Below are 23,436 nucleotides of genomic sequence, written 5' to 3'. Positions count from 1 at the left end.
TGAGAACATGGTACGGTACGGGGGGAAGGCTGAAGCTCATTTTCAACACCTTTTGTGGTCCTGATCAAACTGGGCATGACACATGCAGAAATTGAGGAAAACAGTCAATTAACAGTATTTACACCAAAGGCAGGAACCAAGACCCAGCTGGTATACTCTGTAATGTGTGAAGAGGTGTTTTACCTGCTACTACCATCACGTGCATCTTAGTCTATACTTTAAGATTCTTTCTTCATAAAATATTTATTTGTTACTTTAAAAACATCAATTTTAGTATTTCTTTTTTACACTTGAAACATGACTGTGGCTAGAGAGGTGGCAGCAGTTTGTGACTGCCAGAAGGGCCAATAAGCACACTGCACCACCAACTTCTGCTGCCAGATTTTATCTCTTTTGGAAAGCTGTTGTATGATTTGTACATCAGCAACCTTAGCCTCGAATCTGAATATTAACCCCTGTGTACATATCATGGTTATTGGTTACCCACAACATTTAAAAGTTCTTGGTCATGTTGTAAATTGCATCTGGGAAAGGTTTTTGTCTGGGCGGTTTTGGGTTTGTTCTTTTAAAAAAGAGGATAGAGTCTGTAATTCACAAGTGTCATGAAAGACGCCTTTGCATTTCCACATATATACTAGAGTCATTTGTACTTGGCTTCTGTCTCTTATACTGACTGTTCCAATTCTTCCATAATATAATCCCCTTTATCAAGGTGCAGAATAGGTTAGAGACTATCCTAGGTCGATTTCCCACTGCCAATTAATTGCGCAATACTCACGTGAAATATCCAGGTTTCATGAAGAACTCTCCACTGCCTGATCACCAAACAGGGATTCATCCCAGTTCTGCCGCTCCCTCTCCTCCCAATCGCGTGTTTTTTCAGAACCTGCATGTATGTGCACCTTTTCCAAAAACCCGCAGCAGATCCAGATTGGTGGGGAGGATCGGCGTTTCAATTTAGATTTAATTTCCCGCCGTTGGCAATGATGCAAAGCCTCAAAGCCAATCAGAGCGCAGTGGGCTGTGTGCGATTCACGCACAGCCCTTTTTTGTTTTGTGCCAGCAGAGGCAATGTGGCATTGTTTAAACACAGGCACAACATGTTTGAAACGTGGGCACGAGTAGCAAATCAAAAGAAAGCGGCATAGGCGGGGAGATTGTGCGTATGCACCTACGTAAGCACATTTTCTCACACAAAAAAAAGTTTCCGCTCCAACACCGCACGACAGCCAATCAAGATAGACAAGCCAAGCCGCTGGCTTGTTCGTGGGGAGCGTAACATTGTTTGAATTCGCGATAGGCATCAATGTCTTCACTAGAAACATGTTGCAGCGGGGAGGGTGAAACCTCGATGAAAAGGTGCCGATTCTTTTGAAACCTGGTTGTATCTGTATTTATTTTCTAGTGGAGATTCGACCCTAGAAAAACACCCCCTACTGATCTTTTAAAAATAAACAGGCCCGTTTAAAGCTGGAGATGGCAGGATGCAGCCCCAATATGAAACTGCCCTACCACCTCCAAGAGGGATTTCCAGAGGCATGGGGAGCAAACAAAAGTTCCAAAACGTCTCCAATGTCAGAAAGCCCCATAGGGCTTACAGGACTGGTCTGAGGACCGGGACACCATACTTATGGTCCAAAACCCTGGAAGCCAACTAGCTATGCCCCAGGACACCCCCTCCTCCATGCTGGCATCCAATCAGGATGGCAGATCAACCACACTATAACTCAATTTCACCACAGTGGAGCCAAGGGGTGGCCAGCTACGGTCATGCTTGCCTCCTCTGCCCAAGGAGGTCAAATGCACTGCCACAAGGCTGCACCACTCTCTCAAGCCCTTTCACTCCCTCCTTTGGATGGAGCACAAAGTCTATTTCACATGAACCCATGAAGCAATCTTATATTGAATCAGACCCTTGGTCCATCAAAGTCAGCACTGTGTACTCAGACTGGCAATGGCTCTCCAGGGTTTCAGGCAGAGGCTTTCACATCACCTGCTATTCAACGAGACCTTCTGCATGTCAAGCAGGTGCCCTACTATTACCCAAATTAGTGGAGTCTGTCCCATTTTAGGTTGTGAAATTAGCGGGGACAGACCTTGAAATGCAAAAAGATGGACCAATTTTTACAGGGATTTTTTTCTTTAGAAATTTGCAGGAAACTAGAATTTGAGTGAAGTTATAATAATTTTATTAAAGAACGAAAATAATAACAGGTACACAGTTTGGCAAAGCACAGAGAGAGAGAGAGAGAGTTTCAAGGAGTCTAGAATAGAAGCAGAGGCATATGGAGGGAAGGCACCTGGGGCAACACCTGCTCAAGGCGCCCTCCAACAATCCCCATGCCCCCCCACTTACACTTACCTGCTGCCGCGCAGGTAAGGAGCGCCCAGAGGGATGATTGGCCCACCTTTGCTGCCCGCTGGGCCCGAGGCAAGAGGCACACGGCTTGCTGACTGGATGGCAGCCGAGAGGCCGGCGGTTCCTCCCCCAGCCTGGCCTAGGGCAGAGGGCACCTCCGGAAGCAGCCTGGCCAGAGCCGAGCATGCCAGGCATGGCTGTGCAGGGAATGAATGCGGGGAGAAGGTGGAGGGGTGTGGGGCGATTTTCTGCCCCTCATGTGACTAAATGGCTGGCACCCGGGGATATGTGATCCCTCATATCCCTGCGGCCGGTACCCCAGGTCAGAGGTGAAGGATAGATGGGAATTTTAGAGATTGTTGCAGGGAAGGTAACAACAGTTACAACAACAACAACCTTTATTAGGCATTTAAAATAGGCTGTAGAGCATTACCAAGAAGGCCTGTCCCAGAAGAAGGAGGCTGAGGAGGCAGGATCCAATGCCCACTTTGGATGCAGAGAGGCAGGCAACATCACGCACAGTTTTACCAACGCAAAGGTAGTTCAGAGAACATTGGGTGGGGGTCCTTAGTTTGCGCAGACTAGATATAGAAAATTTTGACCATCTGGCAATGCTAAAGAGAGCTCATCTTTCTGGACAAAACCAAATTCCATTCTCAGGAGAAAACAATGCAGAGGGAAATGGCTCAGATGAATCAGAGCTAGGGAGAGTCTAATTTTTGATTAGAGTTTGGGCAGAGTTGATGAATGTACAAATCAAGATACTCCTATGCAGAGTAAGGTTTGATGGTAGGACAGGAAGAATTTTGATTAAATCAGCTTGGGAAGAAAGGACTCAAAAAAGCTGATTGTGTTGAGGCCAAGTAGCATTTGCTATAGCCTTTGTGGTATTGGTGGGATTCAAATAATTTAACAACCGGTTCCGGTGGTAGGATTCAAATAATTTAACAACTGGTTGTTTACAAGCACCATTTTAACAACCCGTTCTGCCAAAGTGGTGCGAACCTGCTGAATCCCACCACCGCTTTGTGGGCTAGAGAACAGGTGTGTTTTCCCAAGGCTGTGGCTTTTGTTATCTAGATTGCAATGGCTGAGGCTTCAGGAAAGGTGTTGCCTGCTACTATGTATAGTTCATTAGGGGAATGGAGTGAAGAGAAAGGTTGCAAATAGGGGGCCCTCTCTTAGTATCAAAGACCAGAATTAAATTTGCCATCCATCTTGGTTTGAACGGTCTATAACACCACTAGAGAAGTCACTGGTAGGACACAGCTCAGAAACTGACCCTCTTGTCTTGCCACGGGCTTGCATGCCAACATTACCACTGAGCCACAGCCCTTCCCTAAAAAGAACAGGTTGCATTTTGCAGTATTTGCTTTTCTTTGCTTGAAAGATTTTGCTTCGTAAAAAAGGACAGAAATTGTGAAATATATAATATATAAAGGGTTGGACATATGGGGATGCAAAGGGAGGGGGCAGAGAAAATAACACTCTGCTGACAAATTCTGTCAACAGAAACACTCCATGGGATCTCACCAGGACCTTCATATTCACAGAAAGAAGTCTGGGTTCCGTGTATAGTCTGTTGTGTTCCCGAAGGAGGCCTAATCTCTCTTATCTGGGTTTCCAAGGCAAGTTTCTTCTTGGTATCCAAAACCTTGTGGGCAGGGTGGGGAGGGGAGGTCACTGCCAGTTCAAAGTTGCAGCAGCGAAAATCCCTTGGGGGGGGGGGGGGGGCTCTGCATAGCATGACCTGCAGGTGGCTGGATTAGTCAAGCCTGGTTTCTAGCCACCAGAGGTAGCTAAGGAGCAGGCTTGGCCTGACTAAAGCAGTACTGACTTTCAATGGCTATATGGCTGGAGGACGAGATGGGTAAATAAGCTTCTTTAACCATTGTAGGCTTTCTAAAATGTCAATACATGCTATAAGACATTAGTGCACTGTGATGAAAAAGTAAGTAGGAAATATTTTCTTCCTCCTGGAGTCATCCCTGTATTTTCCACTTTAATTTTCCAGTGCATAATATAGAGTTTTCCCCTACAGCAACATCATTCTACGCCCACAAAACATTATGTCCAACAGTGGCTTTCAATATCCCTTGGAAGCCCAAGCTGTGTGTCACTCTAATCTTTTCTTCTCCTTCTAGTTTCAAATCCATGTTTCTGTTCCTTGGAATGTTTTCCCCAGCCTCCACACACCCACTCACTAAACACTTGGGTTCCTGCTCTCATTACAAGAACATCCCACTGAAAGGAATGGAATGTATTCAGGGACGCTCTCAGGCAATTACCCTCCTAATGCTTTACGGCTGGTTCCAACACACTAATTTGCTTTATAAGTATAGAGTATGAAAACACCCTTAAACCAGAAGCAGAACTGTACAAAAGCATTTAGCCAAATATAACCCAGAAAGTCCTCCTGGCAGTACAGTTAGCGTTTTGTTTCCTTGTAACCAGGCGTGTCTAAAATAATTATACAGTAAGGATTTTTTTTAAACTGTTGTTACAAGAAGTTACCTTTCCTAAAGATGGATCCCTACTGAAAGATTTTTCTTTTATAGTTGGAAGTATTAAAATAATTATTTTAAGCAAAGCAATTCAGAAGAAACAGAATGACAACTGCAAGCAACTTGGGGTACCAGATGAATCTATTGCCCTAAATCAGAGTAAAGAAACTAGTCTGCATTTTTCTAGAGCCATTTTTGAAGCAATGGGTTGATCCAACCACCTCTGCAGCTGGTGATCAAGGAAGGACGGGGCCCCTTTATGGGCAGAAACTGTGTATGTACCTCACTATGTTTCACCAATAGGTTAGGTAGGAAATGGCTGGTTCACCCAAGGTTGACTGGGACGGAAGTTTCACATGCTAGCTCTGACCTATTAGGAAAAGAGGAGTTGTACCCTTCAGAGATATATATGCCTGTGAGTTTCCTTTTGGAGAAAGACTGTGCTTTTAAGCTACCTGCCATCAGGCTGCCATCTCTTTTTTGTGGCGGACTTCTGGAGTGTGACAGACAGAAATGTAGCAGATAATGCTTTATCAGGCATGTGGGAAAGGCTCACCTTTGAGCTTCTACCTTTTGTGTAGCACTAAAATTACAAAAAATAATGGCATATGGGGGGGGGGGGACAGAGGGAGCCAACCGACCAGGCACCACTTTCCTCGGTCACATGGGGGTGTATTTGACTGCTCCCCTCCTTATGTGATACTTCCTTCTTCTGCACCCCCACTCACCAACCTAAGCCTCCACCACCAATTGTCTTGGGCTGCTGCAGGCCAGGCTGCCTGCCCAGCGGGAGCACTCTTAGGGTTGGTAGTGCCTTGAGAAACAGCCGCTCGTCAAGGAAACAGGTGCACTGTCCACTTAATTATGAGCAGCGTTTCCATCTCAGCTTTAAAGGGAACTTTTCAGGTCACAGGACAGTGGTGGCTTAGAGTGGGGGTTAACAAGTATGAGGCTGACCCTCAGGCAGGCAGTGCTTCATTGCTGCTGAGGCAGCTGTATCGCTCCTTCCCTGTTCCCCTTTTTCGTTCATTTTTTGTGACTGCCTCTGAATCAAGCCTCTTTTCCCAGGATGGTCAGGAGGTGGCATGCATTCATTAGACTGGCTCACCCAAAGCGTGTGGAGGGGAGAGGCACTCTGTAGCCCAGGCTCTCCACCAGGCAAATGTGCAGACCCCACAGTGAGAAGAAGGGGGCATGCCTGGAAGACCTCTGAGGGTGGCTGAACAAGGATAAGGGTGGCTGAACAAGGATAAGGAGGGTGGCAGCCAGGCCCTGATCTCCTGGTACCATTTGCAAAGCTTCACACTGTGGCTGCGGGGAGATGGCCCCAGAGAAACGCAGTGAGCCCAGTGCCCCTCACTCGCTCAATGGGCCTGGACATGGCAAGACATGGCCCAAGGGCCTGCCACTGGCCAGCTGAGGAGCAGCACCCCAAAGGAAAGGCCAGCGTGGTGGAGGCAGCCTCAGGAGGGCTATTCCAAGCTAGTCAGACTCTGCTGAGGTCAAGGGAGGGGTGTGCTGTTTTCTCCCTCTGAACTGCATAGAAGGGATACCTGAAAGAGGGGGGTTCTTTCCACCTCTCGCACTCCCTCCATTGTCCCCACCTGGGAAGCAGAGAGTTGCTAGCTGCCACACTGGGGGGGGGGAGGGGTGCCAGCCACCACACTACCAGGGGGGCATAATTTCACTGCTTGCCCCAGGCCAGTGGTGGCGAACCTTTGGCACTCCAGATGTTATGGACTACAATTCCCATCAGCCCCTGCCAGCATGGCCAATTGACCATGCTGGCAGGGGTGATGGGAATTGTAGTCCATAACATCTGGAGTGCCAAAGGTTCATCACCACGGCCCTAGGCACTATTTACTGTAGATACACTCCTGACAAAAGTTGAGCCGAATGAAAAGGCAACCTTACTTGTACCATGTAGTCTAAGGGCACTTGGGCTGAGTTTTATGTCCAATACATAAAGAATAGATAACTTTTTCTTGGTAGGCCACAAGGCCCTTTTTTCTTCTTGCTTATATCTCTTTTACTTCTTTATACATAGATAGAAAATTAGATAGATAGATGATAGATATGCACACAAACAGAAGTATAAGAAAATAAACATTAGCTGATTGGCAGCATCCTAATTACAAGGGAGCTTAAGTGCTGCCCTGATGATGTGCTGCCCTAGCTATTACCACGCACTGGTAAATGCTAAGGCAGCAAGTCCTACAAATGGTTTGTTCTTAGATTTTCCTGTAGGATTTGCCTAGCAACAGAAGTGAGAATACACTTTTGGAAAACGCAGCAATGAAATTATAAAAATAGTAAGAGGGTGATAAATGCAGGTGTAAATGTTAAATGCAAATCACAAGCAGTTAATAGCAGTGATCTTGGAACATCAAAGAATAATGGCACAATCCAAATCTGAATGCTAAAATGATGCGATTATTTAGGCCCCAAGTCAAGAAGGAGATTCTATCCATGAGCACTGTTTCCCAGGTCCCAAATGTACAAAAAAGTGCTATGAAAATTCTGTATCTAGCACTTGACTATGTCAGGTTTGTAGTATGCTGCCTGTTGGCCACAGTTGACCATTTAAGGAGGGAAAATCAATTCTTTCTGCCTTTTTCCTTTGTCAAAACTGACAGTAGTCAACAAATGTTTAAGGAGAGATCTTCATGTACATAGTTTACTCCAGTGTGTTAGAATCTCTGTTCAGGGTCTAGATTTCCTTTCAGACTCCGATAAGAAGGCTGGTACACACTTTACACCCAAGCAGCTGCTTGAAAAGGGCAATTTGTCTCGCTGTTCATGGTGAGTAAGAATGAAGTGAAGATTGGTCAACTGAAAGAACTGAATTTCCTCCCCAACTCTGAGCGTGTTACAAATTACTGACATGCACATGTGTATACAGGCAGATTAAAAAAAACTTTTTGTGGAGTAGTTACTTTGGTGAGCTTGTTTGGATGCTTTAAAATGCTCCATTTACCTGTGTGTACTCTTGCCCCCTTTTTTTGGCCCTATGTAGTGGCATGGAGGTACTCATTTAAATATGCACAGGGAACCACCACATGTAAACCTTTTGCCTTGTAGCAAGATCCAACATGCCCAGAAAGTCTATGGATAATCTACTTAAGTACGGCACCCTAAACCTATGGTCCCACCATACCAGGGAGCTACTATGCATATCATAGCAACATACAAGGCACACTAGTCTCCAGGTGGTGCCTGGGGATCTCCCAGAATTACAGCTCATCGCCAGACTACAGAGATTAGTTCCCCTGGCAAAAATGGTTGCTTTGCTCTATGACATTGTAAACCAATGAGGTTCATGTCTGTCTAGGCCTCACCCCCAAATCTTCAGGATGTTCAACGTGGAACAGGCAACCTCTATTGCCTGCTAGTGGTCAGGGGGACCTGGCAACCCTACAACAAACCTATGCTTTTGTGATAGCATGGACAACAGCACAATATCTGCAGAAACAAAAGCTACTGCAGCAACACTGACAGCCAGTTTTACAATGCCAAATACACATATGCATGGAAGGCACCAAATATGGAAGATATCCATCTACACAGGACAGCACCTATTAATCTGACAGGTTCTAATTCAGCTCAATATACACATATTCCTCTATAAATACACAACCAGAAGAACCCATAGAGCTTCAGGAATTTTTAGGTTCCTCCAAGTCAGGTTGCCCCTATTGTTGTAACTATGTCTGTGCACAGGTAGCGGATGGACATGTTTACTATCTCTGTGAGAAGAATCTGCATTTTGCAAGGCAGACAGGCACAAAGAGGAATGAAAGCTGCAATAACAAACACGCACTTTCAACCCACCACAAGTTCAGGGGGAATTATTTATTTATTTATTCATTCATTCGATTTTATAGGCCGCCTCATCCCCAAAGGGCTCTAGGCGGCTCATAATAATCCTAAACAACCATATAACAATTTAGAGAATCCAAAAGGATACACAAACCATCTAAAAACAAAAATAATTAATTAATTAAAATTCAATGCAGCAAATAACTTCATCACTTAATGTATCATAGGACATAGAAGGCGTGGGTTTGAGACCCACATATAAAGCTGAGACTGTATTAGGATGTCAGATTATAACAATTTTGAATGGAAGAAGAAGTAGGACAAGAAGCGAAGTCTCCCACAAAGTAACCTCCTAGTCATCCAGCCGTAGAATGAAGTAAGGCTCATATGGCCAAGTAGCAAGATAAAGTTCATTTTTCCATACAAATGAAGGGATATAAACAAGGTCTACAGGAAACCTATGAGCAAAGGACAGAGAAGAAACACATTCCTGAAGCAGTGTTAGCCAATTAGAATAAGTACCACACAACCTCACATTTTGTTCACCCTCCCCAGCAATTATTCCCATGTCTTCAGTTACTGATAGCTAATTATTGGGCCAGGATACTTTGCTCTCTTCCTCTCCTTAATCAACTGTTCAGCTGTTCAGTTTAATCACACCAACAATAGCTGGAATTTTTTTTAAAAAGCCAAGATCACATCTAATTGTTGGTATCTGCCTCTTAAATATTTGCAAGTACTCTTGTGGCAAGGCCATGGAGACAGGCAGTCCCTCAGCCCTAGAGGGATATTGTGGAAAATTCCCACACCCAGCATCAACCAGCATGAAAGCAGAGACATCGCTAACGCAGTCACAACCTTTATTAAACAGTGTCAGTTGCGAGTTCTAACATTGTTAGGATGAGATTGCCAAACTTTTAATTTTTCTAGCATTCTTGGCCCAATGAAACTGCAGAATAGATGCAGACATAACAAGTCCACCATGCAAAAGTGTCCACTTAGAACAAAAAGAAGGCAGCTCTCAGAGGAACAGGAAGTTTCCAGTTGGTCCCTTCTGCCTGTGGTCTACAGGGCAGATGGAGAGGAGAACAAACGTGACTCTTTGCATGTTGAATGACTGTCTGGTTGCCACATGAAGATAAGCCTGGAGGTAACAATGACTAAACAGATTGCAGCTGCAAAAGATAGTTGAAGTAATTAGTTGGTCATGGAAGTTGCTCCATAAGAGTCATCACCTGAGAAAGAGGTAAACGTGTTCTTCCATTCTGCAGACCTCAGTTGAGCTTCCCTCTTTTCCATTGATAGCTGGACACAATTGTACTTGCATACAATTTCTCTTTGTTCAATTCCATACATTCAGGACACTAACCTGCAAGGTAAAATAGGTCATGAACAGTTGATGAACAGTGGTAACATCTGGAGAAGACTGTCCAGAGAGATGTGCCCCCAGCCTTCTTCAGGATAGGGTGGGAGTTTACCAGCATGTGGACATACCTACCTTGTGTCTTCTGTGAGAGAGACACTGCTACTACCCATTGAATAAGTGAAGATTTTAAAACTAATTTTCTCATTTTGCAAGAGAAAAGACGGAAGATATCTATGACCAAACCCAGAAATTAGTATTGTACTTACTTGTCTATGTTCCTAGATTGCTTGGGGAAACGCATGGCAGGAGTTCCGGTGTCCTGTTCTGAAGTGAGTCCTCCTATCTTGTCCTTTCACTTCTGGCAGTGAAAGCTGAAGAAGTGAATTTGAGGGTCCTGTGAGTTTTTATGTCTGGAGCCCTGAGGCAGATGTACCTATGAGAATACTGAGGAAAAAAATGTGATTCATCTGGTGGTCATTTTTTTCTTGCCTTGTGGAATATTTGCCTTGGTTCAACATGCCCTAAAACCAGTCTCAATATGTGTGTTTCTAGTTCCAAAACATAAGAGAGGCAGGCAAATGTGGCCCTGTGATGTACATCTAGATACAGTTAAGATCAATATTTCCCTGGTTGGGCTTTATACATGTTTAATAGTGTGATGTGAACAGCAACAGAATCTGGAGCTCCTCTGATTCAAATATTGATCTAGTTACTAATTTTTATTTTGTTATTCTACTAAGGTCAGATCCAAACTTGGCTGCTTAATGCAGCCCTGTCAGCACTGTTGTGGCATCAGCTAATATCGAAGTCACAGTGCTTTATCTCCTATTTCACTGTTTCAGGCAATGACGTATGTATAGATTTCTTATGGGGGGGTTCGGGGGGGGCCACACCCCCACCTGTCCCTGGGGGTGTGGCCATGCCTCCCCAAGTCCCGCCCCAGCCACAGTGCTTATAAAAGCAGCTCTCCGAGGCCAGGGATGGCAGACCCCCCTCCCCCCCCCCCCCCCCGGCTGAGCTTCCAGCCAGCTGCCAGCAGTCCCTTCTGCCCTCCAGTCCGGGCAGAGATGTAGCTAGGGAAAATGGAGCCTGGTGCAAAATCTGAGTTTTCACTTTCAATGGTGTTTAAACTAGGGAGCCCAGATTCTCCTTTTAAATCCACCTTGAAGGGAGAAACTGGGGTCCACAGTTAGAAAAACATTGAAAGTGATGCTGTTTTGGGGTGGATTATTCTTCTCCCTGAAACAGAATCACTTTCAATGTTTAAACCGGGGACCTCAGATTCTCCCTTTAAATCCATGCTGAAGAGGGTGGATTTAAAAGGAGAATCTGGGGAAATCTGGGGGGTGCCTGCTGTCAGGGGTGCAATTGTTAAGCTAGCAGCACCAAACTTTCAGGGTATCTTTAGAAGACTCCCCTGATGATACCACCCACGTTTGGTGAAGTTTGGTTCAGGGGGTCCAAAGTTATGGACCCTCAAAGGTGTAGCCCCCATCTTCTATTAGCTTCCATTGGAAACAATGGGGGATGGGGGCACCCCCTTTGGGAGTCCATAACTTTGCACCCCTGAACCAAACCTCACCAAACCTGGGTGGTATCATCAGGAGAGTCTCCCAAAAAAATCCCTGAAATTTTGGTGCTGCTAGAGGTTAGCCTAAAAACTGTGCCTCCTGCAGTCCAAAAACAAAAAAAAAACATAAAAAAAATACAAAAACCCCACAAATGGGGGCTTCCCAATTAAAAGGAAGATAGTGGCCATCAGTCAGAACATGGTTTATGGACACTGCCTCTTGACAGATCCCAGAGTCATGTCAACGCAGTTCTTGTGAAGGTGTGGGATACCTGGCAACTCTACAGACAAGGTGTCTGCTTTTTCTGCACACCTCATATACCCCATATTGAAAATGTTTTGGTTCCCACCCTTTACCACAATATTAGCCCACACTCATGTCCTTGAGACGTTTCACAGCTAGGTTTGTGGGTTTTTGTTTTTGTTTTGCTTATTTCTTGAAACAATGCTCTGGCCATTCCCAGTTATTACGGAGCTCCCCCCATCTGGATTGGGCTATAACAGGGGTCGGGAACCCGCGGCTCGCGAGCCGCAAACGGCTCTTTCGAGCCTATGGTGCGGCTCCCGGCCCCTTCCTGGGCAGCGTGGGGAATCTGCCCCCTTCTCCCCCCGCAGAGGCGGGGGGAGAGAAGAAAGCGGCGTCGGTCGCCGTGCACCGTCCGCCCCCCGCAGAGGCGCGGGGAGAGAAGAAAGCGGCGTCGGTCGCCGCGCACCGTCCGCCCCCGCCTGCGGGGGGGAGAGAAGAAAGCGGCGTCGGTCGCCACGCACCGTCCGCCCCCCGCAGAGGCGCGGGGAGAGAAGAAAGCGGCGTCGGTCGCCGCGCACCGTCCGCCCCGCGCAGAGGCGGGGGGGGGGGAGAGAAGAAAGCGGCGTCGGTCGCCGCGCACCGTCCGCTCCCCGCAGAGGCGGGGGGGGAGAGAAGAAAGCGGCGTCGGCCCCCGGCAGAGGTGGGGGGAGAGAAGAAAGCGGCGTCGGCCGCCATGCCGCTGTCCCCCCCCGCAGAGGTGGGGGGAGAGAAGAAAGCAGCTGCCGCTCCGCCGTCCCCCCCAGAGGCTGCCGAGCCACCGTCCGCCCCCCGCTTCTTGGGGGGGGGAGAGAAGAAAGCGGCATCAACGCGCCCGTCCCTTATCACTCTTCCAGCGCTGCGTGTGCTGAGACCATGAGCGGCAGCGTGAACGGAGCATGTGCAGAGGATTGGCCTCTGAGCACGTGCAAAGCGCGGACACGCTGGGGCAAGGCCTTCCCAGCGGTTGCTGGCCCCCTCCCCCCACCCCGTGCAGAGTGCAGCTGGGCAGCTGTTGCCCTTCCCGCCGTCACGTGACTTAAAAGTCCCCTCCCGGAAGTGGGGGGCGGTGGCAGCGATGAGTCACGTTCACGTCCATCCCTAGGTCAGGAGGGCGAGAAGAAGTCACGGGCGTGGGGGGGTGTAGGGGGGTGGGCTCCTCGGTCTTGGTGCAGCAGATCAACCTGCTCGCAGAGGGGCATCGAGGGGGCCGTTGCAGGCATTTGGAAGAGAAGCCGCGCTCCTGGGGAGTGGGTGTGAATGAGTGACCAGCAGCCTTTGGTTGACTGCAGCCAGTGTCCCCCCCTCCCCCGATTAAGCAAGGTGGTCCCCCATTCATCCACCCCCATATTGGTGCTGGCGCCTCATCAAGAAAGCGGGCTGCCGCTGTCCGCCCAGGGGGGGGGGAGAGAAGAAAGTAGTGTCGGCTGCATGAATACCGTTAACTGCGTGGGAATCCCAGTGCGGCTCCATGAATTTTCTTTTCCGGGGAAAATGGGTCCAAATGGCTCTTTGAGTGTAAAAGGTTCCCGACCCCTGGGCTATAAGTCTTCCACACAGTTACAACTGCATTCAGTTTATTCCTAAACACCAAAACTTTTCTTTTCTCATATAGCGAAATAAAGTTCTGTGCTTGTTTACCTCTGGACTCCTGCTTGGTATATATGAGCGGACAAGATTTTAACTAGGGTTGCCAAGCTCCAGGTAGTAGTTGGGAGATCTCCTGGGATTAGAACTGAACTCCAGGTGACAGAGATCAGTTCATCTTGAGAAAATGGCCACTTTAGAAGGCGGACTCTATGGCATTATACCCCACTGATGTCCCTTCCCAAATGCCACCCTCGTCAGGCTCATCTCCCAAAATCTCCAGGTATTTCCCAATCCAGAGATTGCGATGCAAGTTATAACAGGTTAAATACCCTGGGAGGGGACAGGTCAGGAGTGTCTTCACATCATGCCAGAGGGCAGAGGTAATCAGCAAAAGAAGCTAACATCCAGTAAATTACCAAACGCTAATAGGCCAGTTCATAGTAGAATCTTTGGCCTTTGTTTTATTTGCCTGGTAACAGGGCACAGTGGCATGGGGTGGTTAGTTCTCTAATATTCACCATCTAACACGCTACCAATTAGAGGGCAGTGTGGGCTCTTCTCACCGAAATAAAAATGGCCTCGGGGTGCACTAGAACACCCACCTATAATTATAACAAGAAATGACAAGACTCACACAAAACTATGCCAAACAAAAATGGAACGTCACAACCACCGATATTATTAGGGGTACACTTCATTTCGCACAATTAAACATACATTGTAAAAATTAAGCAAAAGGAAAATGCAGGAGAACAATTAAAGAACAAGAAAACACTGGGTTGTTTATGATGTTGTATGAAACCTTTACAGCATGTATGTAACTGATGATGGCAATCATGCCACAAATGTACTGGGTGCAACTTAGCTGAAATATTACTCAAGGCAGCTTACAAACAGGGAAAGCAGCAACTTTGATAAAATAATACAATAAAAAATTGGTAGATATGTTATCCTGTTATAAGGAGCTGGGATTAACTCCAACTAACTTCACCCCTCACGTGCCCACAAATCACCCAGGCTTCTTCGTCATGATAGCAAACCACCAGGATTATGACAGCGGTAGTACCCAGTAGTAGCATGGTTATAGCAGTGTTATCTGTTTTCTTCTTGCGCACTGCTGACACAACGGGGCTTAGGAGAAATCCTTTCTCACCCTACAGGCATCTCAAGGATATATGACATAAGGCAGTAAGATGCGCTTTACAGGGCTGTAAGAAATTTGGCTGAGTCTTCATTTAAAAGCCATTGTTCTGGAAAATAAATTTGTTCTGGAAAATAAAGCCATGAAAGATATTGTTTGTTCCAAGAGTTCTATGGCTCAGCAAATCTGTCATTTTTGAGCTTTGCAATTTCCCTGCCACCTGTAACAATCCACTAATGTCTGCAAATAGTTTTGGAAACAACTCAGCAAAGCACACACAAAAACCCTACTAACATCAGCTAAGAAAAAAATTAATTATTCAGAATGTAAGAACTCGCTTTGTTCATTTACAGTATAACTAATGTTCTCCTTCTGGAAATGGTGTATGCCAGAATGACCTGTTTTTGAACCTGAACATAAAGTGAATTTCTCTATAAAGCACATGGCAGTTTCTAGAAGAGGTGGGGGACAGTGAGATCCAACTCTTCCACTAGTCTCACACTGTTTAGGTGTGGATGTGTAAAGTCCTGCTGACTTAATAGCCACACCATGAATAACTAGTCTTTGGAATCTGTGAAACAGGCCTTCATAAGTCATAATACACCAAGTCAAATAAAGCCATATATGGCAGAAGCTGTCAAGACCTGGTGGGCCATAATAAATGACCAGTGGGCAGTTATCCAGCTTGGTGGGTCGCAGGCTGCAGATTGGCTGTAAAGAGGAGAATTCTTTTTGAGATACAGTTGGTTACTCATGTTTATTTCAGATTTTATATCACATTATAGTATCCTGCCAAAATATGCTCACAAGAATTCAGGGAGAAACGTGAATATACTTATTGTGTCTTCATTGCAATCCACAATAATTTATCTTTCTTTTAGTAAAAATAATTATCTAAGCCATCATGGTTGCAAGGGGGAAAGTAGGAATAAATATTGAGAAAAGTTTTGTTGACAAGTTATCTACTTTTAAGATATTGTAATATATTTAGTCGGTGATTGAATACATCCTCTCTCTGTGCTCTCAATGGAAAAGTACCCAGAAGTACTATTTGCCATTAAAGCATCCTCATAATTTTAAAGTTTATTTCTTACTCAACTTGGTACAGCTCCCCAGAGTTTTGTATTTTGCTGGCTAAATGTTTTAGAACTTCAAAAGGACTTTTATGCATAGCAACAATTCTGAATTCTGCTTCACCAGAGGATGTAAGGGTACCACTGGACATGACATGTGAACAACATATTTACATAATCTGAGAGGTATTTATGGGACTGCTCTTAAATATTGCTCAGGAGTCTCAAGAAAGTAAAGGCCACATCTCATCATAAATTCCTGTGAGAAATTATAGAAACTATAGTCCCTTTTAAAAGGCCAGTTTGTGGTCTGGTGGTGTTCACAGGAGAATTGTTGTCACATTCAAACCTAAAATGAAACTTTTATTTAAAGGTGGGGATGAGAAAGATAGAACTGGAAGTTCTGGTAAAAACAGTGTTTACAGTAACAAAGTAATATACGGAATAATTCTAAAGTCAGAATGAGGGAAGAAACCAGTCTTCTTAATGTCTTCTTCTGGGCCTTAATGGAAAATCTCAAGGAAGGTCTGGATAAGAGCAAACTGAAGATGTTTCAGCAGTAAGGTTACTAGTCTCCTGGAGATCTCCTAAAATTAAGCTGACCTCCAGACAACAGAGGCATTTTCTGCATGGTCCAAATATCCTGGGATGGGGAAGTGAAATATCACAATATGTGCATGATTTTCGCACAGCTTCCAGTCCTAAAGCAGGCCCGTCCCTGTGAGATTTCCCTTATCCCGGGGTTTTCCAAAATCACTAAATTGGTGGTTCTTTTAAACTATCCCATGCTGATCTTTTAAAATATCCCAAGCAAACACCAGAGGAGAAGGACCAGTTTATTTTCCCCACCTTGCTGCCTGCTCTCCCTGCCCCCTGCGCCTATCCAGGGTCTTGCCACCCCCACCCCCTCTTTCACCACCACTGCCCCCCCCCCTTCACCCCATTCAGCGAACAGCAAGCTGAGCATCTTCCCATAGGAGGGGCAGGATAGTGCCTTCCTCCTCCTCTCCCTCCTGCGCTCGGATGAGTGGCGGTGGCGGGGGGGGGGGGAGCCAAGCAAAAGTAAGAAGCTGAGGTGGATGGCCAGATGCCGGCAGCAGGAAAGGGAGCACCCAGTGGGGACCCCCCCCCCCCGCGCCCATTTGAGTTGTAAATACAACTGAACTGGGGGCTCATCCATGGAGTTCTTCAACTCGATTCCTTCATGGAATTGGACAGCCATGCATAGGGAGAAACCGAGATACAAATGTATGATCCTGGTTTTACCCCGGGGTAATTGTGGCATGCGGAAAACTCCAGAGATAAGTTTCCCTGCAGAAAATGCTTCAGAGTGTGGACTCTATGGCATCACACTACACTGCAGCCTTTCCCAGGCTCCCTACCCAACCATTCTCAATTCCCTAACTATGGTTAAAGAAAGAGTTGAGGCTGCGAGGTTCAAGTCAAGATATTAGCTAACATCCAAAGCCCATCATGGCCTTGGACGCACATTTCTGCTTCTCCCCCTGTGCTCCACCACGACAGCTTAATTTCTCGGAGCAGGGCCTTCTGTAGGTGCTGCCCTGCAAATGGGCAAGAATTCCCTCTCATTTGCATTCTCTGTTGTGGCTCTCCTCTTACGGCATGGCCTGCCTGATGAGGTCAGGAAGGTTTCTGCTATCCAGGCATTCTGCAAAATGCGCAAAACTGAATTATTCAGGCGAGCTTAATATGCAAAACTGAATTATTCAGGAGAGCTTTTTCACTTGGGTAAATAGAGCTGAAGTGTTATGAAATGGTTCCAAAATGTGCTTCAAATTTCTGCAATCCTAGTTCTATTACACACTTTATTGGATGTCCAATTCTACTGCTTGCATTGACTTAGACTGCATAATCTGCCTTGAGTCTCAGGCCTTTTCTGCATGCACAGCTTATCACAGATTTTCCCAATGGTCAAACTAGTGCCTTAGCAACATTTTCTGTGAAATCATTCTGCCCACCTCCATTAACCTGTTATTTCCCATCCCACTTTCTCTTCAGTTGCATTTATTCTACATGCTATTGCTGAAAACTTATTCCTAATGGTGATGGGATGTCCTCTGTGATGCAGAACAGCCCTTCTCCTTTATTTCTTTTGTGCAGGTACCATTATCTGAAGGAACAGAAACATGTAGCCTATCTCGGACCCCCCCCCCCCAAAACCACATTTTTCAGCCAAATCAGAACTGCGCACACACAATTGTTCCTGTGGTAGTCTGTTGTCAATTTTCTCCTGCAAAGACAACAGCCTTGTCCACACGAGTAATTTACAATGCTTTTAGACTGTAAATAAAACATTTCCTTTGCGGAGTTCTGCATTGTCCTCCCCTCCCCCTTTGATTTCAAAAACCTTTCCAAAACAGTTTCTCTCTGTTCTTTTGAAAAACCCTTTTACATTTCTTTCTGCTAAAACATTACTAAGTCAGCTTCCCTCCCAGTGTGGTCATATTTAAAATGTTTTATCTTTACTGCTAACTGTTTTCTATGCCTCTGTGCCATTGCCCAACTCTCCCCTTGGCACCATTTTTTCCTGTCCCTCATCTCAATTTTTTGCCATTTCATCTGTGGGGGTTGGGGGGGGCTGTTTTGGTTGAATCAATTAAGTACTGATTAAATGATGCTACTGAGCATTGAATCATTGAACCATCATTTCAATGAATAAGCAAAAAAAAACCCCTTTCTCAGCCGCCATGAAACATTTTAGAAGAGATGAGTGTGGACAAACATTGTAGGTAGCAGGGCATTGAAAATGTTCTGGAAATGTTCTATGTGACTTATGTGGCAAAGGCGAACTTCCCTTTTTTATTTCTCTTGGTCCTATCTGCGGACACATTGACACATTGTTTCTGGAATCATTTTGCAAATGTTTTCAAAACATTTTTTTTAAAAACCATTTGTCTACACTCATCCCCTTGAAAGCATTTCCGGGGTGCCATTTTGTGGTTGTTCTTTTATAAAAACTTATTAGATCCATAGCTATGAGGCTTCGAAGGCTTGTGCTGCAATACTCTAGGGGCCATATCACCATGACCCGGCGTGCCCTCCCCCCACCCAGTTTTTAAAAAAGATGGAAATACAGCATGAGATGGCTGGCACAAGCTCAGAAAAAAGCGCTGATGAGGAAATCTAGAAACTGCGGAGAGGAGTAGGAAACGTTTTAAAGAGATCGCATTGTAAGTGAATACATTTTCAAAAAAAATAATTGCTAGGGAACAGCATGCAAATAAAATGTTTTCCGGCAGAAATGTTTTGGGCTAAAAAAAACCCCATGCGGAACTCCATGGAGAAAAAAAATATTTCCTTCCTCAAACAGTTTTATTTTGTTTGTACAGAAAGGGCCATTGTATCTTTGCCTGAATGTGACATCATTAATATAAGATAAAATTGACGAAGCTGATACAATCGACCTGGCTTGTGCCTATGCCCTAATGTTACATCACCAATGTGATACGACAAAGACAAGTTTTCTTTTAAAAATTCTTTCTGAAAATGGAGGACAAGGGGGAGGAGAAAATGGGATTACATGGGTAGGTTAGAAACAGATAGCAAAAAACACTGTGTTAAAAGTGCTTGGGGAAACAATGGAGAAAAAAATAAGGGGAATGGTTTCCAGAAACAAATGTGAAAAAACTGTGGAATTAGAAAAAGAAAAACATAGCATTTGGCAGAACAGGCTTCAGTGAGAAAAGTGAACTATCAATAACATAAATAACATGTAGTCTTCAGTAAAAGTGCAGTACCTTCTCAGAAAACACTTCAGCACTCTCTCTCTACGCCAATCTCCTTCCTCTCCCTCCTCTCAGAAGTCTGCTACCTCCTTTTTTGTTCTATTGCCCTGCCACTATTTCTGCAGAACTCACCCCAGACTGGAGGGCAGCATTTCTAAATTAGCACCCACTATATAGGGATCTAAATAGCGCTGAATCAATGACATTTTGCAGGTCAAAGTTGATCAGAAGTCATGAAAATAACATCAAAATGGACAAAACAAATTATCTAAGTAAAATGTGCCAAGAAAAAAAATCAGATGAATGAACAATTAATTCTTTGAGGAGAAAATGTATGCTACTTTCCATTCTTTCTCTACTTTTCCTCATGATATCTGAAGATATATGAAAGGAAAAATATCTATGAATTAGGTATTGTTCCAAAATATAAAACCCTTCTCTTCTCTGTACTAGATTTAAAAGATTTCAAAAATGAAAGCCAGTCAGCAACTACTTCTTGTTCAGTTATTATCAAGTGTTCTTGCCATCTGTTATAACATAATTTTTTAAAAAAACACCTTGTTTTTCTGGCAAGGGTAAATGTGTAGTGAATGCTTATCTTGTAGCCTGGAGTAGTTCAAAAATGAAAAAGCAATTCTGTTCTAATTTCATTTATGTGCCTTTTTAGTATCGTAAAACCAGGAGCTAGAACGTATTTTTGGGCTCAATTCAGTGCGCCACGTGTAGCTTCTGTTGTAATATCATACCCAATTAAGCTGTCTGAATCTACTAAGATGACATAATCTTTTGAATATACTAGTCAGAATCCCAAAAGGCATTTGAAATTTTCCAGAAAGTTGAGTATCATTGAGCCAGTGACATCTCATCTTTACTTATTAATTGTGAACATCATCATTCCCTGTAATACTAAAACAAATGGCCAAATGCTTAGCACTAGGCTGCAGAAGGGGCACCCATTATACTCAATGGGTGTGCAGAAAAATATTAGTTTGGATTTTAAAGAAAGAAAGTCCCATGGCAACCCCATTCACAGGACATCCCAGGCAAGAGTAGAGTGGATTGTCTTTCTTCAATATAACCCCACTTTTGTTGGTGATCTCTCATCTAAGTATTGAATATGTCCCACCTTGTTTAGTTCCCAAGATCTGACAAGCCTAGGCTAAGGTGGGGTATTCAGACTGCTAGGAATGGGGAAAAAATCCCCTTCCAATCACCTAACGTAGACTGAGCAAATGCATTATCTTGCAAGAGACATAGAATGGAGAGGTCAGTTTAGTGACAGTTAAAGGGGAGAAATGCAGATGTGAGGAAATGAGTAAATCAGTCTGCTCAAGCCCATAACATCTTATGGTATTCCAAAGTAAGACATTTATGCTGGGAGACGGAGAACTTCTCTATTGTTTATCTTTGCCCTGAAACAAATCATTTGGGTTCCTAACGTTCATATGCCATTTTCAAACCTTACCTAATTAAGCATGGAAACTTGTAGCATAGAAACTGTTTTAGGAGCATGGACATGCTAAAGAAAATATGAATAAGATTCCAAAGCACATTTCCTGAAGAACATTAGTTTTGCTAATTTACTTTTTAAAACTTCTTAAAACCTCCAACACTTCAGGTAAAATATGTGGCTAACCACTACTCTTTGAGCCCTATCTAGATAGTGGCTAAGCTGTGGTACTGAGGAACATTCACAAATATTCTAACTGCTGAAATAACTGATATAAACATAGAAACAAAAGGGCTGTATGCTGTTAATGGAAAAAGATGTACCAGGGCGGTTGAATTTCCTACTTGGCCCATTTCCTTCAAGATAGTTGTGACACTTCCTAGTGAGTGGCAGTGTTAAAGAGAACAGAGATCAATTTAGAAACATGAATCTTTCTACATGCATAGATGCTTGTATTGGACGTTGAAAGGTGTGAAAGGCTGATTTTAGAATAAACAAATTATAATAAACTTCATGGAGTTTTATGTTTTCCTTTTTATAATATACATTTTTAAGACAGCCACAAGGAATGTAAGACTGCAGAGCAGAATGGTCTATATACCTTTATATTCTGCCCTTCCCATTATTTATACATTTGTTTAGGGAATTTATATGCTGTTTCCCCAGAGTCCTGTTCTCAGGTGTTTTTGGAAAAGTGAAAGAAATTCAACACCCTCCTCTTCCTTTGCAGTAAGCAACCTGAACAAAATCAACATGCCACTACACAGAGAGCCAAGATAGCACAAGGCAAATTACTATTAAGAAGCTCTGCCAATTTTAGAAGCAAGCAGCCACCCCAGGAAAAGTATACAGATACCCAGAATGAAATGCCCTGGGTATCCTAAAGAGATCCTGCTATGTCTCCATGGCCATACAGTGATATACTTCAAAGTGTCTCACATGTCTGCCTGATTGTACAGATTGCTTTCCCGCCCAGGACACTTGGGTTCAAGCCTTACAGCCTTCATTTAAGTCAATGCTCTGCCAGTCATGTACATCTGCAAAGTTGCATGCTAGTTTCCGCTTTGTGGATGTGTAAATGTTGTAGTACACAAAATATGCCATCCAGTATGCACCAATGTACAGCCTCTTGGCTCTGGACAGAAAGCTAACAGCACAAGAATTTCAAGTATCACAGACCCTCAGTTGTGTGAATGCTTCCCTATCCAGTTTCAGAGGTCCTTGACTTGGATTGGAAGTCAACAAAAACTCCAGAGCCTCCAGAACTCCTGTTCAAGCAAAGAAGAAAAATCGGGTGGTAAATTCACCGCCACCCACACCCCTCTCCTAGGATGAGTTTAAGGCTACCACACTAACCAAGAATAAGCTGTTATCTACTGAATTGAAGGAATGTAAAAGTAACAGCACCAGCTTTCATGAACCCCGTTCTTCAATGCCATGAGCGGATGATCCTCGATAGACAATCATTTAATGTATTTAAACGAACCGACAGAAGCAGCAGGGTCAAAGGGCCGTAACATGCAGGAAGTACAGGGTGCAATACAAGCCTCATAAAGGTCAGTAGTTTTTGCTCAGCTAGTTAGGACCCGCAGTGGGTGGGGATTCCCAGGTTTGCTTGCGATAAGGCGGAGAAGTAAACCCTGCCGGTCATAGTGAGTTACTTCTGGATAAGCCTGCTCAGGACCGGGAGGCTTCCAATGCAGAGGAGCGGCGGCGTGGAGGAAGATCCTGCTTCTGCCCTCCCCCCATTTACTGGAAAGACCCCGCGAGCCAGCCAGGCATCCCAGAGTCCGCCGGGACACCCACCTCAAAGAAAGTGATCCTGCTGCCCATCATGCAGGTGATCGCCCTGCTCTCCCGGCTCCTGCAACCGGCTGCTGTGCGGCCGCCTCGCGCAGCGCTCGCACTTTCTCCGGGGGAGGGGGGCTGGCCTGCCCTCTGGCCAATCAGGAGGTTTCTTCTCCTCCGGGGGGACCCCTGCTGGGAAGCTGAAAGGCGCTTGCAGGGAAGCAGCTGTGCTCCTCCAGGCCTCCGCCCCGTTCCTATCCATCACTCCCGCCCCATCCCCGGGGAGAGCCGGCTGCTGCTTCTGCAGGCAGGCAGGCAGGCTGCGCGGAGTTCAGCAGCTGGGAGATGGCTGGCCCCACACCCTTATGCCGCCACTTCATGCGTTCTTCAGTGGACGCCTCTGATTTGATCAAGATAGTTCAGCCGCGGGTTCTGCCCTGGCATTGTAGCCTTACAGAACCCTGCGAGGTAGGCTGAGGTGAGGCAGCTTCGAGTCTGCTCTGTCCAAATCCGGTCCTCCGACCGCCCCACAGCGCCGGACTACTCAGGACCAGTTAAGAGTGTGCAGTCCTGTGCGGACTGACTCCAACCTCAGCCTACTGATTTCAATAGGTTGTGCAGTTACTGTGCTCTTGTAAGCAGAGTGACACTCTTCGAAAGCCTTTTCAGCACAAGTTGTTTGCAGCGAATCTTGCCGCCACATGTCACGTTTAGTGGGCTTAAAAGAGTACCGCTGCACTGCACCCT

At 45.2% G+C, this 23,436-nt stretch overlaps 1 protein-coding gene across 7 annotated transcripts in view; it reads right to left on the bottom strand.

Annotated features, from left to right (window-relative positions):
• LOC125432572 (very-long-chain enoyl-CoA reductase-like) overlaps positions 1 to 22,967 on the bottom strand; it is a 52,968-nt gene extending 30,001 nt beyond the window's left edge. Inside the window, exons 1-4 of one of the 7 annotated variants that reach the window (XM_048496248.1) lie at positions 22,708 to 22,962; positions 22,081 to 22,169; positions 10,315 to 10,492; positions 9,918 to 10,051 (exon numbers count right to left, since the gene is read on the bottom strand). Coding sequence is in view for 3 of the 7 variants with exons in the window: in XM_048496251.1 (XP_048352208.1) it covers positions 22,708 to 22,737 (30 nt within the window). In the remaining 4 variants the exon portion in view is untranslated. Of the gene's footprint in view, positions 1 to 9,917; positions 10,052 to 10,314; positions 10,493 to 22,080; positions 22,170 to 22,707 lie in introns of all 7 variants that reach the window. The other 6 variants (XM_048496247.1, XM_048496249.1, XM_048496250.1 and 3 more) reach the window with 6 other exon arrangements.
• Between the last annotated feature and the right edge of the window lie 469 nt (positions 22,968 to 23,436).

The sequence above is a fragment of the Sphaerodactylus townsendi genome, linkage group LG05 (genome assembly GCF_021028975.2).
Source record: "Sphaerodactylus townsendi isolate TG3544 linkage group LG05, MPM_Stown_v2.3, whole genome shotgun sequence".
NCBI classification, from domain to species: domain Eukaryota; kingdom Metazoa; phylum Chordata; class Lepidosauria; order Squamata; family Sphaerodactylidae; genus Sphaerodactylus; species Sphaerodactylus townsendi.
Note: the sequence above shows the minus strand (reverse complement) of the source record. Positions and strands in the feature narration are given on the sequence as shown.